Below are 14,745 nucleotides of genomic sequence, written 5' to 3' on the forward strand. Positions count from 1 at the left end.
TTCTGTGACAGGCTGTGCCCTAGGTGCTGTATAAACAAGCCCTATTGTTCACAAGAGCTCTGAGCCCAAAGTGACACGAGCAACAGGTGGTGTTACTGGATTTAGACCCAGAACTGCCTGATCTTATGCACTTTTTCTGCTAATTCAGATAGAACCATCCAGAGAATCCCAGTCTATCATCTCTTTGACAGAGAAAGAGTGGATCCCGGTTGCATGGTCAGCGTATTAAATCCTAATTCCTCCACCCGTGACATTCCTCTATGACATTCACACGCCCTGTACTTTCTGGAGCAGTCCCAGTAGTGACCATGCTGGTCCCACAGCTCCCGTGGGTGCCCTCATACTTGTCTCACTGTGCGATCTGCCCCAGGACGCCTCACTTGTTGACCCGCATCAGGGCTACCCTCAGCACTTGCTCCTTCTGAAGAGGGATGGTCACTCCTCCCACACTAACAGGTCATTTATATGCTCTGATTTGCCTCCCACGTTTCTGTTTTATCTTCCCTATGATACTCAAAGTTCCTTTCAAATCAGTACTTCCCAACTGGAAGACCACTCTCAAGGGAGGAACCCCAGCGACAGCAGAATACACAGCAGAAGAAACTACAATCCTGCCTAAAATTGTTCCACTTACTGTACTTGCAGGCAGCATGGTGCTGGATGGAATGCCTCCTCTGAGACATGATTTTACAGTATCTCATCAGAATGCAACTCCCAGAATGAGAACTGCCAAACTGTAATTTAACTGGAATCCATGGAAAGTCTTACATGTAGATTAAAAAACTTAAGTGCTCAAACAGGACACAACAAAAACTTGGCTTGACTACAGTTCATGTGAAAAATTAAAACCCTTCAGCTTTTGGTAGTGAAGTTAAAGAATAGCTCAACAGTATCACGTGATTGTTTAACAGAAAAGAAAAGGGGAAGTGGGCATCTCGTTAGGATGTGTTCATGGAAGCGGAACGTCCAGATCACAGAAATGTTCAGCTGAACTCTGGGCTGGGCCCTCGCTCTCCAGAATGACAAATAACATGCTCAGTGCTGAGAAGCACACTTAACAAACCGATGGAGTCTGCAGAGAAGGAGGAGACATGGTGTCTAGTGTAGAAAGAAAAGAGAACAAACATAAGGAAATTTTCAGATGTTTAACAGGTTGTCATATGGAAGACGGTGTCTAGAATGTGAATCAGTCGGTGGAAATTACTGAGAAACAATCTTCTATTCAATCAAAAGAAACTTCCAAACCATGTCTGTGGGAGGCAGAATGATGGCCCCCAAAGATGACCACAGCCCAATGCCCAGAACCTGTGTCTGTGTTAATTTACATGGTAAAGGGACTTCACAGATGTGGTTAAGTCAAAGATTTCAAGATGGGGAGACTCTGGGATTACCCTTGTGGGTCCAACATAATCACAAGGCTTCTTGTAAGAGGGAGGGAGAATGTCAGAGAAAGACATGGGACGATAAAGCAGAGGTCAGACTCAGAGAAAGATCTGAGGATGCCACACTGCTGGCTTTGAAAACGGAGGAAGGAGCTATGAGCTAAGGAATATGGATGGCTTTTAGAAGCTGAAAAAGGATAGGCCGGTGATGGGTATTAAGGAGGGCACATATTGCACGGAGCACTGGGTATTATATGCAAACAATGAATCATGGAACACTACATCAGAAATTAAGGATGTACTGTATGGTGACTAACATAACATTATAAAAAATTATTAAAAAAAAAAAAAAAGCCGCAAAAGACAAGGGGATGGATTCTCCCCCAGAACTTCCAAAAGGAATGCAGCCCTGCGGACACCGAGATTTCTGCCAAATAATATCCACAGTGGACTTCTGACTTTCAGGACAGTAACAGAACACATTGGTTGTTTTAAGCCACTAAGTCTACAGTAACTTGTCAGAGTTGCAATAGAAGACAAATGCAATGTCTCACAAGGGAATAACCACTACCAGCCCCAGGGAGCTCCCTGTCCCAGGAGGCCATCAAGAAGAGACTGATCACCTACCTGTCAGGAATGCTGTGCGAGTAAGTCCTGGATGACCCCACACACCCCTGTGACTCTGGGAGTCCACAGGCATGGGGCAGGTCCTTCTGCCCTTGTATTCCACACTCTGGTCCTCCCCCCACCCCACCCCCCAGGTCCGGTGGTGGGCAAGGCTTGCCCTCGCCTTCTCCCAGGAGGACAGCCCTTAGTTAGTACAAGGCACCCTCTGGGTGGGGGCTGCCATAGTGGTGCCCGGGCCTGGCCCAGCACTAACGTGCTTGCGGGGTGCCTACCTGAGCAGAGGACCCCTTTGTTCCTGGCACAGGAGAAGTTGTCACACTGGCAGAAAGAGCCGTAGATCTTCCCAAACTCGCTCTCGAAGCAGGAGCACTGGTTGCAGCTGCACTCCCCGCGCCCGCTGCACAGGGGCTTGCCCTCGGCTTCCCGGCACAGGTTCTGGTACCCGCTCTGGCTCTCCCCTTCCTGGCACTCGCACCTGGTGCCCAGGTGGCCGGGGTTGCACTCGCACAGGCCGCACACGTAAGTCCCGTTGCCGCTGCACCTGGCGCTGTCCGCCTCCAGCCGGGCGCTGCAGCCGCACTCGCAGCTATAGGTGACCCCCACCTCCAGGCTGTCCCGGAACCCCACCGGCCGCAGCGTGAACGCGTGCTCCGCGTGCCTGCCCGGGCAGCTCCGGGCCTCCGCCGACACCTCGAAGGACGCCTGGGCGGGAAGAAGACAGGGGACGTTGCGGCACGGCCGGTCGGAGCCTCCCAACCACCCAGGGGCCCGGCCCGGGGAGCGCCCCCCGCCCCAGACCCTGTACGGAGCGCTGCAGCGGAAGGCCCCAGGAGGCGGCGGCCCCGGGTCCGCACGCGCCGGCACCACACCGAGGACGCCAGCACCCAGGCGAGCCGGTGTTCCACGCGCACTGACCTTTCCGTCCGCAGCGCCCCGAGGCAACGGGCTTCCGACAAAGTGCACGGCTCGCTCACGGCACGCGGTTCTTTGCCCCTGCGTTTCACTGGCATCCCACCCGCTCCCTCTCCAGAGGAGAGTCACTCATTCCACAAGTACTTAGTGGGCACCTCCTCTGTGCCCGTGCCCCCGAGCTCACGGGGCTCGGGGCTCCACACACCCTGGCAACTGCCTGCCTCTCTGCAGAAGGGCTTCCTCTCCTAATGCACAAGGGCCGAGCGGGCCCTCCAGGGTGTCTGTCCCCCCACAGACACACCTGAAGCCTCGCTCTGCCCCCCTTTCTCCGCGGACGGCTCCTCACACCGTCTTCCCCAGTCACAGCCCGAGGTCGTCAACAAGCGTCATTGCAGACGGAACGCGCCACACACGCGGATACACACACGCACACGCGTGCGCACACACCACACTTTTTCTTTCTAAACAAGGCCTGTGAAGAAGTGTCGCTAAGTCCTGAGCTTCTCGCAGCTACCCGGGAACCAGGCAGCAAGGTGGGCCCGCTGGCAAGTGGCAGTGCGGGAAAGACGCCGTCAGCCGCCCACCTGGCTGCAAGGTGAGGCGAGCAAGGCCCCGGGGAGATGGCCGCCCCCTGAGCCGGGAGCCTAGCGCGCTGTAGGCCAGCATGTCCGCAGGTGGGGAGGCGCACGCCCTGACCAAACGGCACTGGAAACGGAAGCGGAAACACTTCTCCCCTGCACGGTGGCGCTCCGGGCAGACCTGCCCAGCCATTCCACCACCAGACTACCTGCCGAGTGTCTTCGTTTTTCAAAAGGCTCCTCGGGTCATTCCAAAGCTCAGAATGGGTTAGAAACTACTTTTAGCTACTGTCATTCTTAATTTCATTATCTGGGTTGGATTAAAGCTGATTTTTAAAAAGTCATCTATAACTGGCTTTACTGGCCACTCTTAGGTAACAATGTATATTTTGGGAGAACACTGAAAACATGTTTTTTTCCCTAAATGATCTACAGATCTCTATCACTTTGGGGTCTTTACTAATTCTAAAAGGCTTCCCCTCGGGTTCTGTGACATCTAGGGACACCCCAGGGTGGGTGCAGGTGAGACTGAGTGGGAGGCCCCAGAGAGAGAGTCCTGCTTGGCAGCAGGCACGCCTCCAGGGGACTAGACATTCAGGAATCAGCGTCCGCCAAGGGGTGTCACGAGCGATGCTGATGGACAGGTGAGCTGAGGATGATGACCAACAGCCAGAGTCAGAAGATGCTGCAAGAGCCAAACCAGCTGCAGACAGTTGGGACTAGCCCACCCCCAGCCTCCAGGTCTACACAGACGGTTGGGAGGAGGCAAAGGGAGAAACGGGCTAAGTTTCAAGGACCTGAGGTACAGGTGGGCTCTTGAGGTAAGGAAACAAGATGAGGACCCACCCGGGAACCGAACTCTGCCTAATGACAACAAACACTAATAATTACCGGGGATCAAATGCCTACATGAGTGCCAGGCACTGTGCTGGGCATTTCCAGGAGCATCTCATTTACATGCCCTAAAAAGAGGCATTCTCATTTACTGGAGAGAAAACAGGGTTCGTGGGTAGGGGAGCTTAGTGCTGGTCACACAGCTGATGGCACATCATCTCTGGAACTAGGGAACGCGGCAGATGTTCAGAGTCCATATCTGGGTACAGAGGGAGAGGTGGCCCGGCTAACTACAGGGACAAGATGGTGATCCCCAAGGAGGTGACCAGGGGCATCTCCAAATCTTCCTGCCTTGGGCTAGAGATGACCCAAGCTTACAAACAGGAAGGGGTTGGGGTACCTGACTGAAGCCACCCATGGGGCTGTCAAAAGTGCAGAGGTGAACATCCCTCCCTTCAGAGAGAAGCCATGACTTGCTCAAGGCTACCACTTCCTGGGGCTACAGTGGTGTGGGACTCGTTAAATGATAAGTCCTTGCCTCCCAAAGGCGTCTGGGGCTCAGAAATGGAATAAGTGGCAAAGAAATCAGCTAGACCAAGAGCCAAAGGGATTTAATGACTGAAAAACTGTGAGGAGTGTCCATCTGGGAACATAACCTACCCCAGGGAAACTTGCCTGCATCAAGGAACAAAGTAACAAGAGAATTCAATCTCCCCTGTCTTCCCAACGTGTCTGTGCTTGCCGGGGAGTAAGTGGAGAAGCCAGGGGAGCCCTTGGATCAGTGCGGGCAGCCAGTCACCCAGGATTTAGAAAGCCTCATACGCTGTCTGCCTGGCCCGGGGAACGAGGAAGACTGGCCTTTAGGCAGTCCTGGTGGCCTTCCTCTGCCAAAGCTGTGGTCTAATCCAGGTCCTAGCTGTCAGGCCCATGCAGCTGGTATGCGCCAGCTACCCGATAAGCAGAGAGCAGCTCCGTCTAACTCAGCCGTGGTCTCATAGGTCCTGCTGGGCACAGGAATGCTATAAAAAGCACTTCAGGAATAAGTACATCTGTTCTGCTACCTCCTTTCAGAGTCTATTTCCCTGAGGGATCAGGAAAGAATCCAGACTCTGTCAGGCCCCTGGAAAGAGACTTGTCCCTGATTACTGTGGACTTCAACTGATACTCAAGGCTCCCCAGTTCCTGGAGACTTTCCATCTCCCACTCCGAGATTCCAGAGGAAGGTCATGGACATAGCAGCCCTCCCTCCCATCCAGTCTTGTTCTTTTTGCCTCATTGGGATGCTCCTGGTTTCCCCGCAGGGCTGTTGGCCTGATCCACGCTTTCAAAAGGGCTGCCCAGCCCCCACCCCAAACCCACCAAACCCGGGGCTGTACAGATGCCAAGTCCACCAGGAGCTCATTGAAACAAAGCACTGGGCATGGGCACAGGCTGCAGAGCCCCAAAGGAGGGGACAGGAGAGGGGGATGCCGTGGGAAGCCCGTGATGGGGCTCACTAGGTCCTTTGTACTGGGCGTTAGTGCTTGCTGGCCACTTGCATACTGATTTGTCAAAGTCAGTTCATGAGAAAACCAACTCCCAATGGCCAGGCCCACTCAGTCAGCACTGGCTGGTGTTGGGACCAGAGGAGGAAAATTAGGAAAGAAAATTGAAACCACTGGAGAAGAGAACCTCATTGGATTGGACACTTTGAAGGTTTTATTTAAGGAGTATTTCTTTTGTCCCTCATCCCCTGCTACCTCTCCTGCTTCCTGCCTGGAGAGATCTCTTAACCCAAAGAACACAGAAAAGTCACAAAACCACAGCCTCTGGTTGGAAGTGACCATAAAGCCTCTACCGGCACCCCTTCCCTCCCACTGCTCCTGCAGGAAGCTTTAGTTACAAGGGGGTGAGACTTACCTGGCTGCCACTTGAACCCAGCTGTCCCAACGCTGCACCCACATACCCCGACCATGGCCATGTCCTCATCTATAGGCCAGACCCAGAGATACCCGATGACAGTTATACCCTGACTGCTTTTCCTAATCCCTTTTCTCCAGGTAAGTCCCTGAGCCCTTCTGCCTACCTCGTGCCAGTCCATGGACCTCCCAAATCATGGCACTGAAGAATAACACCCACCTGCCAAAAAATGGCCAGATACCTTAGCTTGGCGCCTATGTCCTACCCACATGGCCCAAGCCTGCCTCAGGCCCCAACCCACCCCCCTCAGCTGCTTCCTACCTGCAAAAGGGCAAAGCTTGTTCACACCCTCAGACTCACCTACTGCTCTGCACACGCTATGCTTCCCTCTCCATGCCTGGAAAACCCCTACTCATGCTCCTCAGCTCAAACAGCACCCCTCTGTGGTGTGGGTCTTTCGTCCTTGGGGCTGCTGGGACACCATACCCAGCTTTTATAGCTGCACCCCTCACCCTCTATGGGGCTGACTCATCGCATGTGTATTTCCTCTGCCAGATTTGTCCTTGAGACCAGTGTTCGTGAGGAAGAGCCCACATACTCAGGAGCAGGCCTGGCTGCTGGAACCCAACTGTGAGCCCTCTAGAGAAGGCTCAGTCTGGGAGGAGGGACAAAAGTTTGTCTTCCTGGCCCAGGATGAGGAGAATCAGACTGGCCCCAGCTGGGAGTGCAGAAGTGCATCTCTCCTTCAGCAAAAGGGGGGCTGAGGGAGAGCCCCCCTCATTCCTTTGCCAGGGCCGGCTCCATGAGCTTGGGCCTGTGCACTCCCAGGGCCCCACACTCAGAAGGGCCTCATGCTCAGTTTAATCCTCTGCTGTTGTCATCTTCACATTCAGCATTTTTGAACAAGGACCCCATATTTTGATTTTGCACTGGGCCTTGCGAATTATGCAGCTGCTTCTGCCCCTGTGCCTCCAGGGCCCTCCAAGAGCTTGCCTCTTGTGGGCTGGTGTGGCCAGCAGGCAGCTTCATTTCTGCTGTGACAGGTGAGTGGCTGCTGCTCTGTGCTAGTCTATTTCCAGCCACAGAAAATGAGAACTCCACCCCCCTCGCTGTGGGTCCAGAGGCCGTATGACTGTGGCCTCCTGGATAGCAAGACAACAGTGGCACAGCGAGCTGCCATGGCAGGCTTCCCTCTGAGTGGAAGGGAGGCTGCTGGCCCACCCGTGCAGCAGCACTGTCCAGGGTGATCGGTGTGGACGAAGCACCTTTCTTCTGTCTCTATTTCAGCTTCTCTATAAGTCATTCCAATACATCGGAGATTTTTTTGTGTGTGAAAAAATGCCATACAAAATCTTTGGGGGGGGGGTGCACCTGGATGGCTCAGTCAGTTGAGCATCTGAGCATCTGCCTTCAGCTCAGGTCATGATCCCAGGGTCCTGGGACTGAGCCCCATGTCGGGCTCCTGGCTCAGCAGTGAGTCTGCTTCTCCCTCTCCCTCTGTGAGCTCTCTCACTTCCTCTCAAATAAATAAAGTCTTTAAAATAATAATAATAATAATAAAATCTTTTTTTGTCTTCTGGACAATGTCCCTACTTTCCTGAGCTATCCCAGCAAAACCCAAAATCTGTACACAAGGATGTCTGGATACAGGTGGGAGTGATGCCACCCAGGCTTCCTAGAAAGCTTTACATCTCAAGTGCACGACGTAGAACACGGACTCCGGCACCAGTAGTCTCAGATGTGACTCTAGGTGCTGCGGCTCAAGCAGAGGGACTTACAGCAAGTTTCTCGGGTCCCCCTTGGAGGCCTAGGCTTTCTCACATCAGGTGGATAAGTAACGTCTACCGTACAGGTAGTGGAGAAGTCCCTACTGCATGCGGTACAGGGCCCATCATAAATCCGCACGAAACGGTACGCGTGTTATTCCCTCCATGGTAAGGACGACTAGTCAGGTGACCACGATCTGAGCTGCGAGGCCACCGCCTGTTAGCTGGGGGGTCTTGGGCAGGTCGTGACACTCCCAAATCTCAGGCTGCCCAGCAGCACGAGTGCAGCGCCCCGTTCCCCACCTGAGCCGCAGGGTATGTGCACTGAATGAGGCACGGCTCATAAAGGCACTCGATAAACTACACTCCCTGTGTAGTTTCTTTGTTATCGTACTTTGCTCTGAAATGAACCCTCCGAAACAGATATGAGAGAACAGAATCATAGGCAGCAAGAGGCCAGGGAAAGGTGGGCTAGAGTACCAGCATCACAGCTTTTCTCACCTGTCACCATGAGTAACACTACCTTCCTCATAGGGAAGTAGTGAGGAACACAGAGCTAACTCACTGTCTTTCCTAAGGCTAACTGCACCTGCCTCTTGGGTCCGTGAGGGACCCCAATATTCTTAAAACGACCTTCTCGTTTTTGCTTAAAGCAGCGTCAATTGCCTGAGCCCCTGCCTCCAGAAAGAAATCCAACTTTATATCATTATTATCAACAAACACCAGATCCTTTGACCGTCCTGGTTTCCAGACAATTCATCGTGACACTCGCTTGTCACTTGTGCTTTGAAAAAAAAAAGAGAGAGAGAGAGAGAGAGAGCTGAACACAGAACTCCAGATGCAGTCTGACCCACACAAAGAAGAGTGGGACCATTCTCTGTGGGGTTTCAAAATACTTCTGTTAATGCGACCTCAGTTGGCTTTTTTTTTTAAGCAACATTGTTTATTCACATTAAGCCTTTGAGAATCAGAATCTGCCAGATCCTTTTCTCAAAAACCACTATCAAACCAAATTTCCTCCACCCTGTTAATATTCTGAGCTAAATGCAAGACAGCAGTCCTGTGATTTCAACCCAGCTGAATTCTGAAAGTTATTTTAAATCCTGGTTTTCCTGTATTATGAGATAAACTGTGTTCTCCAGTTCTGTGACCTTCTCACATTTGATAAGCAGGTCTTCTGTGACTTCAACTGCAGCCAGTAGTGAACACTGAGAACAAATGAGAGACATTTGGAACCTCACTCAAGTCTTCCTCCAGCTGACATTATTACACTTTTAGGAAGCAAGTTCACTTAGCTATGAATCTGCCTAACTGTGCTGTCATCAACTCACATTATTTATCTTATTCGTGAGGATGCCATTAGACACTGTCAAGAACCTTCCTGAAACCCAGGTGTCTTGTGTATGCTGTGGATCCTCTTTCTCACCTCTGTCCCACTGCACCTCTTTCTCCAGGTAAAGGGCTCCTCGTTTGGGTGCTTTTCATGCTTTTTGCTTTCCCGACACACCGCACCAGACATTCCACCCACAGATCTATGGGATTCACTTATGTGTCTCTTTCTCTGGTGATCTCTGCCTCCTTCCATCTTTCATGACTGTCTCTTTCAACCCTGTGACTACTGGGCTTTTGTGGTTTTCAAAAAATCATCTGGACTGATTAATCATTACAACAGATCAAGACAACATAAATATACTGCAAAATCTGACAAGTATTAAATATAAAATTTTATCAGAAGTGCCTCTTTAAGGAGATGAAGCTTTCCCCACCCAAACAGTTCATATATACGTAAAATATTACTTATTGCTAAATAAGACAGGGATCAATTCTATTCCTATTTTGTATTTGTCCAGATTAAAGCACACCCTCCAAAAAACCTGGCTCATTTAATTAGGAGGATGGGAATAGAAGGATTTTTGTTACAGCAATGTCACCTTACCTTAGAAGCGCCTTCTGAGTTAAATTCCACAAAAAAATCATTTTTCACTTTTGATGATGTATCATCTGACAACTTCATTAGGCTCTCTTTCCCTTTTTTTAAACAAAAGCAACTTGGAAGAAACATGTCTTAGATAAAGATTTATTACTTAGTCATTAGAGTCCTTCACTTCCTCAACATTGATACATATTTTGAATTGTACCTTTAGCAGGGCAAGGCACCACTGTAAGATTTAGAACAGGGGAGATGTACGCCTGTGTGTCGCAAAGGGATGAAGGGCAGCCATGACAGGGAAGGAGGGAGAGGATCAAGCATGGCATGTGGGAAAGCCCCAGAAGGCCACCCTGAGGCACAACCAGCCATGCAGCTCTCCCTATGTCTCTCTGACCTGTTTCCCTAGAGTCCAGGGTATAAGTCTGCTGATACCCACCTTGGCCATCATTAGTGCCTAATGACCCAAAGATATGGCCATCTACTTTCAAGGTCCCTATAAATTTTTTGGCTTCAGTCATTTTCTGTCATGTGTGGAAGAGAACTTCCTCTCACTGCCTTTCTATATTCTGAGCAATGAAACTGTCAACATAGCAAGGAAAGGATCTGTGGCCTGCATCTAGCAGCAGGAAGCTCTGGAAGACGTGCGGACAGCTCTCCATCACCACTCTGCCTGCTTCTGTGCCCGTGTGTGTTCTCCGTTCTCATCACCCATATATTCACCTCCCCCTCCTCAAGTCCCTGGTTTGGCGCACAAGAACACACACCTTTACATTCAATGTTCCTTCTCCATCGTTAATTACACCCACTTAATCCACACACAGCTTCTATGCGCTCCACTGCTGTGGAGTTATCCACCCCATCTGATCGAATCAGAAGAAGTGGATGGCTTTCTTCATATTTTGCAGAAGGGAAAAGTGAGGGTCACATTATCCAAGGTATAGAGCAAGCTGTAGAAGACTAGGAATGAAGGCCACTTCTCTTACATTCCCACCATACTCTCCCACCTAATTTCATCCCTGTCAAATGAAGATAATAATGTTTTAAAACACCAAGGGCACAATGTCAACTTGAGGAAGACTCACAGGGCAACACACTGAGTGCTGTCTCCTGACTGAAACTTTGTAGCAAGTCCACCTGGCATCCTGAAGACACAGCACGGAGCAGGCATCCCCCCACAGTGCAAAGTTGGAAGACAGAACGTAAACCCCTACAGGACTCTAATAAGTCATAAAAGTTACCAGAAGCCAAAGAATGATGACCAATGCTAACAAGTATAATTGGGGGTAAGAACTTACCGTGTCCCCAATCTTCAGGCCTTCACACTTCCTCTGGCCAGGGTAGGACACACCATCCTGGCAGGTAGCAGTGAAGAAGAGATTAAGATCCTCAGGCTGATCCCAGACGGACACCTCCACTTTAGACCGGATGCTCTGAACAGAGAGAGGGGATGGAGCCAGAACCATTTAGTACGGGCTGGGGCAGAGATGTTCTCCATACTGGTCCTCTGAGGCCCACATGACTGTGTCTAACTCAGGAGTCTCAGGCCAAGGCAAGAGCCAGAGGGCTTGCTTCACTGCCCGTCCCTCATCCTTTCCCTTCTCTCCACACCCACACGCCACCTTGCTAGACATGGTCCAAGGTGTCCCACCGTGAGCTCAGAGAGGTTGACAATGGTCCACCTGCCATACAGTAACTCTATCTGCTTCCGGGGGGTGATGCTCTGTCCCTGCTCACCATTCCAGAGTCATCTCTCTTCCCACTCAGCTTCGGACATGCAGCTCCTCAAATCTTGCCACGTGCTCCCTAGACTCTGGGGGTTTACATGGGCCTGGGATAGTATTCCCTTCATCAATGGCTCTTCTCTCTTCTCTTCCCCTGGCTAGCATCTTGTCAACCTTCAAAACCGGTTTTTTAAGATTTTATTTATTTATTCGACAGAGAGAGAGACAGCCAGCGAGAGAGGGAACACAAGCAGGGGGAGTGGGAGAGGAAGAAGCAGGCTCATAGAGGAAGAGCCTGACGTGGGGCTCGATCCCAGAACTCCGGGATCACGCCCTGAGCCGAAGGCAGACGCTTAACCGCTGTGCCACCCAGGCGCCCCTTGAACCACATTCTGAAAGAATAGTATCTTACATGGGGATTATGTTCTCAAGATGGTGAATGAAATAAAAATCAAGCCAAAGTTACCTATCAGAATAGAAAAAATAAAAGATGAAAAATATCAGGTGTTGGAAAGGATGTGGAACCCACTGGGGCCCTCACCCTGCTGGTGTGAGTGTGAATTGGTATAAGCTTTGAGAAAACCATTAGGCCATATCTATGAATGCTTGGACCAACCTTGGACCTGGCAATTCCCTGTAGGATTATACCCAACAGAGATGTGTACTGACTAGAGACACGCATGAGAATGTGTATAGCAACACTGCCCGCAGCAGCTAGAAACCGGAACCACCCAAATGCCTGTCAACGGTAGAACAGACTTTTAACAAAACGATTATGGTGTGTTCACACAAAATACCATACAGTAACAATGAATGAACCAGGACATTCCATGACATAGATGAATCTTGTAACACTGCGCGAAAGAAGCCAGACGCCAAGAGCATACATACTGTATGGTTCTATTTATATGAAATTTGAAAAGAGGCAAAATTAATGGTTACCCTTGGAGAGATAAACCATGGAAGAGGGCACAACAGGTGGTCCTGGGTGTTAGTAATGCTTTTTGATCGGGGTGCTGGATATTCAGAACTATTTAGTTTGTGAAAAGTTTGTGCAAATTTCTACACACCCATAAGTTGAAAAACTTGCCACTGAAAATCTCTGTGGAGGACATACTTTGGAGACTCAGGCCAAATGAACCAGCTTGTGTCTAGGGGCCACGTCTTACAAAAAATAAATTTGTTTACACACTAAGTACATTCAGTATGGCCGGAGGCACACACTCTGAGAGACACCCGGATACATGGACCCCAAGATCAACGGATGACTCTCAAGGCCCACACCCTCCTCTCAGATGCACTTCAGGGAACATGGCATTGAACAGATGCTGGCAGAACTGCCTCTTGCTCTTCTGGGGTTCTGTTCTTTCTTTTTTTTCCTTTTTTGCTGAGCCTGTAGTGCTAAACTTGAATAAGTTAAATATGCCGTTTTCCCAACAAATTAATAGCTTGTTGAAAATACTCTCTGCAAAAAATAGTCTCCCCCTTTGCAACAAATTGTCCAAGTGCTTCGACAACTCTAAAAATACTCCGGCTCTTAAATCCACATCCTCTTTTGCCAGCCTCTACTGGCAGAGAGTCCCACGAGCACCTCTCAACAGCCCGGCACTCTCCCGTTGAGCACAGTTCTTTACAAAGCTGCTGTCCTCACCGAGCTGTGAGCTCCCAGAGCCATAACCTACTTCACCCTAGGACTGAACACGAGATTCTGGGGAACGAATGGATGGATGTTTAAATGGCAGCTATGCTAAGGGGTTCAGACCTAGTAAAAGAAACAAAATTATTTTTGAAAGACACATCAAAATTACTACATCTACTGTGCTTTTATTCCTGTGACTTATTCATTCCATAACTAGCTGTATCTCTCTCTCTCTCTCTCTCCTTCACCCATTTTGCCCAATCTCCCACCTCTCCTCCCCTCTGGCAACCATCACTTCATTCTCTTTATTTATAGGTCTGATTCTGCTTTTCGTGTAAGATTCCACTGATGAGTAGAATCATATGGTATTCGTGTTTCTCAGTCTAGCTTATTTCACTTAGCACAATACCCTCAGGTTCTATCCACGCTGTCACAAATGGCACAGTATCATCTTTTTACGACTGTGTGATATTCCATGGTGTATATACACCACACCTACCTTATCCACAGTCTACTTAGGCTGTTTCCATATCTTGGCTTTTGTAAATAATGCTGCAAAAAACATAGGGGTGCATGTATCTTTTCGAATTAGTGTTTTCATTGGGGGGTGGGGTAAATACCCAGTAGTGGGATTACTGGATCATATGGTATTTCTATTTTTAATTCTTTGAGGAACTTCCGTACCGCGTCCCACAGTGGCTGCACCAGCCTGCACTCCCACCAACAGTGCACGAGGGCTCCCCTTTCTCTGCATCCTCATCAACACTTGCCGCTCCTTGTCATTTTGATTTTAGCCATTCTGATGGGTGTGAGGTGTGAGGTGATACCTCGTTGTGGCTTTGGTTTGCATTTCCCTGAAGATCAGCGATGTTGGGAATCTTTTCATATGTCTGTTGGCCATCTGTAGGTCTTCTTCAGAAAAATGTCTATTTGGGTCCTCTGCCCATTTTTTAATCAGATTGTTTTTTGGAATTGAGTTATATAAATTATTGTTTTTTTAGATTTTATTTTTAAGTAATCTCTACATCTAATGTGGGGCTCAAACTCATGACCCTAAGATCAAGAGTCACATGCTCCACCGACTAAGCCAGCCAGGCACCCTGATTATATAAATTCTTTATATATTTTGAATATTAAGCCTGCATTTGGATATGTCATTTGCAAACATCTTCTCCCATTCAGTAGGTTGTCTTTTTGTTTTGTTGATGGTTTCCCTCGCTGTGCACAAGTTTTTATTTTGATGTAGTCCCAATAGTTTATTTTTGCTTTTCTTTCCCTTGCTTTAGGAGACACATCTAGAAAAATGTTGCTATGACTGATGCCAGAGAAAATACTGCCTGTGCTCTCTTCTAGGATTCGTATGGTTTCAGGTCTCATTCAGGTCTTCAATCCATTTTAAGTTTATTTATTTCTGTGTATATGTTAGAAAGTGTTCCAACTTCATTCTTTTGCATGTG

General features: G+C 49.4%; 1 protein-coding gene across 4 annotated transcripts in view; it reads right to left on the bottom strand.

Annotated features, from left to right (window-relative positions):
* The window catches only part of ITGB5 (integrin subunit beta 5), a 118,367-nt gene that overhangs the window by 28,700 nt on the left and 74,922 nt on the right, over positions 1 to 14,745 (bottom strand). For all 4 annotated transcript variants that reach the window (XM_040621350.1, XM_040621349.1, XM_040621348.1 and 1 more), the window contains exons 9-10: positions 11,224 to 11,358; positions 2,282 to 2,711 (exon numbers count right to left, since the gene is read on the bottom strand). In XM_040621350.1, coding sequence (XP_040477284.1) covers positions 2,282 to 2,711; positions 11,224 to 11,358 — 565 coding nt within the window. The remainder of the gene's footprint in view (positions 1 to 2,281; positions 2,712 to 11,223; positions 11,359 to 14,745) is intronic.

Source organism: Ursus maritimus, unplaced genomic scaffold, assembly GCF_017311325.1.
Source record: "Ursus maritimus isolate PB19 unplaced genomic scaffold, ASM1731132v1 scaffold_4, whole genome shotgun sequence".
In the NCBI taxonomy this organism is placed as follows: domain Eukaryota; kingdom Metazoa; phylum Chordata; class Mammalia; order Carnivora; family Ursidae; genus Ursus; species Ursus maritimus.